At 61.3% G+C, this 7,893-nt stretch overlaps 2 protein-coding genes across 2 annotated transcripts in view; one reads left to right on the top strand and one right to left on the bottom strand.

Moving 5' to 3' along the window:
• Positions 1-3,746, top strand: part of SLC16A3 (solute carrier family 16 member 3) — a 7,546-nt gene extending 3,800 nt beyond the window's left edge. Inside the window, exons 2-5 of the mRNA XM_007462296.1 lie at positions 669-916; positions 1,386-1,529; positions 1,808-2,572; positions 3,493-3,746. Of these exons, the coding sequence (XP_007462358.1) occupies positions 694-916; positions 1,386-1,529; positions 1,808-2,572; positions 3,493-3,746 (1,386 nt within the window). The 5' untranslated portion in view covers positions 669-693. The remainder of the gene's footprint in view (positions 1-668; positions 917-1,385; positions 1,530-1,807; positions 2,573-3,492) is intronic.
• A 1,819-nt stretch (positions 3,747-5,565) lies between these two features.
• The window catches only part of CSNK1D (casein kinase 1 delta), a 39,435-nt gene continuing 37,107 nt past the window's right edge, over positions 5,566-7,893 (bottom strand). The window contains exon 9 of the mRNA XM_007462293.1: positions 5,566-5,655. Coding sequence (XP_007462355.1) covers positions 5,566-5,655 — 90 coding nt within the window. The remainder of the gene's footprint in view (positions 5,656-7,893) is intronic.

Genomic DNA, 7,893 nt, shown 5'->3' with positions numbered 1-7,893 from the left:
CAGCACAGCCGCCCGCCCCCCCCCCTGCACAGCACAGCCTGTGTGAGCCTCTTCTTCAGACTCTCACTTCTTGTGCAGTGTGATCAGAGTGGAAAGGATCGGGGAGCCCTGTGCCCCTGGGGGTGGGAGAGCAAGGCTGGCCACATCTAGTTTGAGGTCTCGAGGGACTGCAGCCTAGATCGGGCCCCAGGTCCTCACCAGGGCTGGCTTCACTGCCCGAGGTGATGGCTGCTAAAGCCACACTGCTTCCCAACACAGGGTCAGGCGGGAGGCCAGAGCATGGCTGACTTCCCCACTGGGGTCTGCCCTCCTCAGGAGGTAACTTGAGACCTGGCTGAGCCCAAAAAAGCCACTGCCCTTTAAAGCCAGCTGTATGTGAGCAGGCCAGGCCTGAGCAGGGGGGGGTGGGGGTGGGGAGAAGCTGCAGCTGCTGGTCACCCCAGACAAGTGCCCTGCACCCAGCACAGGTGAGGGGCAGAGGCGGGGCTCTCAGGTAACATTGGGCACGTGGCCTGGCCCAGAGCTGGGCTCCTGCCGGGGGCTGAGGCCTGAAGGGAGGGGTGGCCGGCCCAGGTACCAGCCCTCAGGTGCGTCTCTGTCCCCACACTGCAGGGCTGTAGCTGGGTGACTGCCTGACAACCGACTCAGCCGGGCTTCCTCTTTCTCAGGGACGTGGAACCAGCCCTCCTGGCCATGGGAGGGGCAGTGGTCGAAGAGGGCCCGACGGGCGTCAAGGCCCCAGATGGGGGCTGGGGCTGGGCCATCCTTTGGGGCTGTTTTGTCATCACAGGCTTCTCCTACGCCTTCCCCAAGGCGGTCAGCGTCTTCTTCAAAGAGCTCATACGAGAGTTTGGCATCGGCTACAGTGACACCGCCTGGATCTCCTCCATCCTGCTGGCCATGCTGTACGGGACAGGTGAGGGGCAGTCATGCCAGGTGACTGCCTCTGGGAGTTCAGCAAGTTCAGTTCTGGACAAAAAGGCCTGGGGGTCAGGGGTCGGGTAGCACGCCCAGCGTCTTCAGCCCGGGTCCCCAGGGGCACCTGGTGGGAAGCCCTCGAGGATGCCGTGGTCTCCAGGGTGCAGACGAGCACAGGCCAAGGCTGTCCGGGACCCTGTCCAAAGGGCTGTGTCTGCACAGCTGTGCTGGATCCCGGAGCTGTTCTTGCTGCCTGCACAGACCAACCAGAAAAGACCCCTCTAACAGGGACCGTTCCTTGGGAGCCACGCTTTGCTTAAAAGACGGGCGAGTGTGACCTGCACGCTGGGCACCTGGTGCCCCTGTGTATCCTGAGCCAGGGGCAAGGGGGCATCAGGGAAGAGCAGGTCTCTCTGGGCATGGGGAGCCTCGGTCCCGCCCCTCAGCTGCCGTCCCCCATCCCCCAGGCCCGCTCTGCAGCGTGTGTGTGAATCGCTTTGGCTGCCGGCCCGTCATGTTCGCAGGTGGCCTCTTGGCGTCCCTGGGCATGGTGTCTGCATCCTTCTGTGGAAGCATCATCCAGCTCTACCTCACCACTGGGGTCATTACCGGTGAGTGAGGCCCCGCCAGAAGTGGGGCGGCCGGGTGGCGATGGCTCATGTTGGTGGAAGAGAAAGGACCTCCCAGGGGTGGGCAGCTGCGGGGTGTACCCACCCGGCGCCATCCCGTCCCTCGTTCCCCGTCTGTCTCTCCCGGGCACGTGGGTTGGCAACGGGGGCTATGAACACACGCCGAGTCTCCTCACGTCGCCGCCTGTCAGGCCCACACGTGGCCTCGTTCAGGCGGGAGCCTGTGCCGGGCGCCTGTGCTCACCCGCCCATCCCCCCAGGCTTGGGTTTGGCGCTCAACTTCCAGCCCTCGCTCATCATGCTCAACCGCTACTTCAACAAGCGGCGCCCCGTGGCCAACGGGCTGGCGGCGGCGGGCAGCCCGGTGTTCCTGTGCGCCCTGTCCCCGCTGGGGCAGGTGCTGCAGGACCACTATGGCTGGCGGGGCGGCTTCCTCATCCTGGGCGGCCTGCTGCTCAACTGCTGTGTGTGTGCTGCACTCATGCGGCCCCTGGAGGCGCCCCAGCTGGGTTCAGGTTCGGGGCCTGGGCCCCAGCGGCCGTCCCGGCGGCTCCTAGACCTGAGCGTCTTCAGGGACCGCGGCTTTGTCATCTACGCCCTGGCCGCCTCCATCATGGTGCTGGGGCTCTTTGTGCCGCCCGTGTTCGTGGTGAGCTACGCCAAGGACCTGGGTGTGCCCGACACCCAGGCGGCCTTCCTGCTCACCATCCTGGGCTTCATCGACATCTTCGCGAGGCCCACCGCTGGCTTCATCACAGGGCTCAAGAAGGTGCGGCCCTACTCTGCGTACCTCTTCAGCTTCGCCATGTTCTTCAACGGCGTCACCGACCTCACGGGGTCCACAGCCAGTGACTACGGTGGCCTGGTGGTCTTCTGCATCTTCTTCGGCATCTCCTACGGCATGGTGGGGGCCCTGCAGTTCGAGGTACTCATGGCCATCGTGGGCACCCAGAAGTTCTCCAGTGCCATTGGCCTCGTGCTGCTGCTGGAGGCCATAGCTGTGCTCGTTGGGCCCCCGTCGGGAGGTGAGTGCTGGGGGCAGGGTGGGGAGCGAAGCGCCTCCACTCCCTGAGGCCTGGCCAGGCCTCCGGGCAGTTCCCACACCTGCTCTTCCTGGGGACGGTACTCACCATGGGGGCCTCTTAGCTGGAGGGAACCCCCTCCCCCACCACTCCCAGCCTTGTCTAGCCAGGCCGCCGTGTACCTCAGCACATGGCCAGCCGGTGTCAGGAGAGAACATGGCCTCTCACAAACCCTGGGTCCCCCTCGGTTCACTGTGGGAGGAGGCCACGGGCTTGAGTCGTGGCCCAGGTGATGGGTCCAGGGTGGAGTGCTGGTCCTTCTTTCTGGCTGTCCCCACACGCCGGGGAGGCTCAGAGCTGAAGGTCGGGCCGGCTTCTGTTACGTTGGGCTTTTGCTTTATTTTTTGATAACTGAGAAAATAATGGTGTGCGATTAAAATGGTGTGGACGGTGGGAGCAGTGTGGCCAAGTCCCCACCAAGCCTCTGCACCTGGGCTTGGGTTTCTCCAGCCAACCCTGTAGTCCCCCTACCTCCCACTTGGCCTTGAGCCTCTGGCTCTTCCTGCCTGGAGAGGTCTGGGGCGAGGGTGAGGAGGTGCCTGAATTGTCACTGTCTCGGGGTCCCAGGGTCCTTCTGGGGCCCAGGTGGTTCCTATGAGGGCCGCCACAGTGACAGGCAGCGGGGCCAGATCCCTCCAGGTGCCTCCACCTGGCGGGGGATGAGGCCCCACCGGAGGCTCTGCTCCAAACTCTTGTCAAAGCCACTCTGCTTTAGCCTCTGGGTCTGCGCGGCCCGGGGGAAGGTGGTGGGGGTGAGGGTGGCTGCCTCAAGGGCCCCGGGCTGTCCCCGGCAGGGCACTGGTGACTGGGGGGATCCGGGGGAAGCTTCAGCCCTGGGCTGACCTTATCCCCCTGCACTGCAGGCAAGCTCCTGGATGCGACGCACGTGTACCAGTATGTGTTTGTCCTGGCGGGGGCTGAGGTGCTGGCCTCCTCCCTCGTGCTGGTGCTGGGCAACTTCTTATGCATTGGGAAGAGGCCCGAGGCGGCCACGGAGGAGGAGCATCACAAGCCCCCTGAGGACGTGAGGGTGGACTCTCGGGAGGTGGAGCAATTCCTGAAGACAGAGCCTGAGAAGAACGGGGAGGTCGTTCACACCCCAGAAACGAGCGTCTGAGCTGGGGGAGGCCAGCAGGGGTGGCAGGGAACTGGACAGGAACCATCAATGCTCGTATTTATTCACAAACAGGACTAGCTTGGGCGGGGCCGTTGGCTCCACGCCGGCCGCCCGGGCAGCGGATCATCGCCCGATCAGTGTTTTTCAGGGGAGGTGGCAGGGTGGAAACGTGTCATTCCAAGTTGGATCTGTGGTGAAGCCAAGCCGTGAGGTTATGAGCGGTCTGCACCAGGGACCCCACCTGCTGACCCCAGGGAGCCCGGTGCCCACCGCTGGGCTCAAGGACCCAGAGACCCATGCTTTGGAGACAACACGATTTTAATCAGGGGGTGGGGCCGGGGACAGCTGCGGAGCGGGCACTGCCACGACAGGCCTGCCTGTGTGCCCGTGGGCACCCCATCCTGCCTGGTCTCCCCATGCGCCCCAGCCCACCCCTCTTTGAGCGTCCAGTGGACAAAGGTCCCTCCTTCACCTCTGAAGGTTTGAGATAAACCTGCATGTGGGAGGCACCATCTCAGAAGGAATATCTTCCAGGAGCTGGAGGAGTTTTGCTCTACGTAGGGGCAGTATTCTAACTGTTCACCCCAAATCTTACTTTCTCAACAAATAGCCTGGTTAATTTTACAAAGTGGTTCTGGTCCTTGTCAGCCATGTCGGCCTTCTAAGCACTGCTGGTTCTGGACCCTGCCCTGATGGACCCCAAACGGCTCAGAATGTTCACACAGCACCCTGGTGGCTGGCAGGGAAGGGGCCACGCTTCAGGGGTGTGTCCACTGAAGCTGAGATATATGTGTGGTTTCTGTTCACTGGTGTGTGTTTAGAGAAACTGATCTGCCTTTTTTTTTTTTTTTTTTTTTTTTTTACAATTTTGTTTTTAAATTACATAAGCAATACAAGCTTGTTGTAAAAAGTCAAATCATGAAGAACTATATAAAGAAAAATTTAATAGCATTCCCATTTTTTCTGCAAATTGTCCCTTCCTCACCAAGATCATTAGGGAATGACGTTTCACACTTTCCCTCTGCTTACACACGTGTGCATGCTTATCTCATTGCTCCCCTTTATTTTGGCTCCCCTTTTCGAACCAAGAGGTACCAGTAGCTTAAAAAGCATTTTCTCCTTGGAGTCAGAATATCTAGTTAGATTTTTCACTTCTTCCTCTAATGCCTGCATATTGCTGACAGTCTCTGGGCACTATTTTCCTCCTCTGTAAAATGGGGATACCGATATTCACCGTGTCTGACACACAGGGCTGACAGGAAGAGCAAATTGGCTGAAGGAGGTTAAAGGCTGTTTGGATGCTGACACGCTTTATGCAGGTAAGCCTGCTGTTTTGGCCTCTTGCCTGCTGAGCTGCAGAATTCAACAAATGGCAGATTCGAAACTCAAAACCCTGAAGAGTTCTTTTTTTCCCAGAGGCCCTTTGCCTTTCCCTTTTTTTTTTTTTTTTGCGGTACGCGGGCCTCTCACTGCTGCGGCCTCCCCCGTCGCGGAGCACAGGCTCCGGACGCGCAGGCTCAGTGGCCATGGCCCACGAGCCCAGCCGCTCTACGGCATGTGGGATCCTCCCAGACCGGGGCACGAACCCGCGTCCCCTGCACCAGTAGGTGGACTCCCAACCACTGCGCCACCCGGGAAGTCCCCTGCCTTTTGTTTATTCAGTCACCGCATGTGGTCAGCGCCCTGGGCTGGTATCTGCTCCCCATCCTCCTTGAACAGCCCCACTCAGCCTCACCCCGGGTACTTCACACCCACCTGCCCTTGTGGCCAGCGGCGGCCTGTGTGGCTGGGAGCCCGGTCAGAGGACGCTGGGGCCGCCTCAGTAGGTGGTGCGTCGAGGGCGCTGGGGACGGCAGCAGGCACCCTGGTGGGCCACGTGCAGCCGGAGAGATGCCACGTCCCTGCTTCTCTGCAACGAAAAGCAAGCGAGAGCTCACATCTTGGGTCCACCCCAGAGATGTCGCCCTGAAGGGGCTGCTGTCTCCCTCCTCCATCTGCCCGTTGAGCTCTATGAGGGAGCCAGGCACCTGCCCGCAGCCCCGTGCCCCGTCTGTCATCCTTTCTGTCCTTCCTTCCCCTCTGCCAGGGGCTTGGGCTGTGGGCGGTGCTAGGAGTCACAGGGGTCAAGTGGTAGCCCTGCATCCGCTGACCTCACCCCGTAATAAGGTGGGCCAGGCAGGGCCCCCAGGCCAGTCCCTGGGCAAAGCTGAGCCATAAGCGCCCCACTTGTTAGGTCTTAAAGGGCGAGCCCCACCTGTGGTCTCTGCAACCACCTACCTGAGCTGGAGGGAGGCAGGGAAAAGGATGCAAGTGGGCGGCCTGCTTGTGCCCCTCCCCCAGCCACCTCCCAGCCCTCATCACACCGTCCCCTTCTCTCCTGATATGAGCTTGGCCTGGCTGTCGCCAGTCATTCAGTTACCCTGGGTCTCCTGGAACCAGCTGTGGTGGTGAGCAGGGCCCCAGTATCCCGCGCTAGTACCTCCTCACTCTCACCCAAAGCTGCCTCATGCATCCCCCCTCCCTACTCGAGGACTGGCGACTCTCTACACGCATGCTCTGGGGACACTGTTCAGTGATTCTGAGATGGTCAATGTGTGGGAGTTGCTCCGCTGGGGGTGGGACCCACAGCTGGTCTGGGGCTGGACCCATGCACCCCAGGGTGGACCTGAGGCCCCATGCCCGCACAGCAGCAACACCAGCTGGTTAAAGCATCTGCCAAGATTGGAGACTGATCCGCAGGGGCCCTGGGGGGGAAGGTGACCAGACCATCTTGACTGCCTAGTTTTCTGGTTCCAGATGTTTCCAACTGTGCCCAAGACACAGAGAAAAAAACTTCCTGTCCTCAAAGTTGTGGCTGCCAAGAGCCCTAAGAGCAGTTGACGACAGTTGTCATCAGTGCTCTGGCGTGGACGGGGCTGCCCCTAACCCTCTAGACGTCTCACTAAAGAAGACTCACACCCAGCATCCTGTGAAGACCCAGATGCCCGTGCTGAGCCCACCCACTCTCATGGGCCCTTCAGCACCTCCTTGGAGGACACATACATAATCAGCCTAAGTTGGGGGGTGGGGGGGTGGGGTACACAAGCCAGGCACCCTGGGCTGCTACCCCCACCCTGGCCAGACCTCGGGGCACCTGCCACCCTGTGCGGAGAACACCTCAGGACACGTGTGCAGGCCCCACGCTAGGACAGCCTGGCAGGAGGGCAGACCCCACCATCAGTGGCTGCCTAAGGGTCCTGCCAATGGCGGTCTGGAAGGCAGCCGCCTAGACCTGCAGGGCCCCCTCGTGGTTCCCTAAAGGACACTCCCCTGTAACCCTAAACACCCTTACAGGTAATGACGCCAAGAGGCGTGCTGCTTCCAGAGGTCCCAGCTGATGGAGGCGGGGCAGGGGGCAGGGCAGGCAGCGGGAAGGGCAGGGGGGTCCCCTCCCCCAACACAGGGGTTTCCAGGAGGGGCTCCAAGCACCACTCTCAGTGGTGATGGGGCCTGGGGGAGGGTGGGAGGTGGAGGCATGGGCCCGGAGCTTGCTCTCCTGAGCATGGAGCCTGCCACACGGGTCAGGGGGTGAAGCTCTCTGTGTCAGGCAGACAGAGGTGGCGAGGGGGCTGGGGAGCAGGACAAGCAGGCTCTGAGCGAAAGATGACAGGGTCCCTGTCCTGCCTGTGGTCCACCTCCTGGCAGGAAAACAAGAGGTGGCTCAGGGCTTGCCTCGTCACCATTTCAGCTGGGTCCAAATGTCAGCAGGCTGGGGTGGGGAACCCGCAAAGAGCTCAGGCCCTTTCGGAACCTGGGGACCACTGGCATAGCCATGGTGGCTTAGGAGGAGCAAAAGCAAGCCAGCAGCAGGTGGGAGATCCACCTGCCCCACCTGTTCCCCATGCATGTGGGTGGGGCCGCCAAGCTTTCCCTGCAACGCACGCAAGGCCAGCATGCTCAGCTCCAGGACAAGTGGGTGTGGACCAGGAAGTGGCTAATTACCACATATCCGTGGGAGCACATTTGTGGTCCCAGTTCAAGAGGGACGGACCTTCCCACCCGGCCAGCCCTGCAGGTCACCGTGGGCAGGAGAGCCTGCTGGGGACCATGGTTTCTCACTCAGCGCCATCTGGAGCTCCCAGAGGTAGGAACGTCTTAGGCTCCAACA

This window comes from Lipotes vexillifer, unplaced genomic scaffold (genome assembly GCF_000442215.2).
Source record: "Lipotes vexillifer unplaced genomic scaffold, Lipotes_vexillifer_v1.1 scaffold1691, whole genome shotgun sequence".
NCBI lineage: Eukaryota > Metazoa > Chordata > Mammalia > Artiodactyla > Lipotidae > Lipotes > Lipotes vexillifer.
The sequence above is the reverse complement of the archived record's forward strand: the minus strand, read 5'-3'. Positions and strand labels throughout refer to the sequence as shown.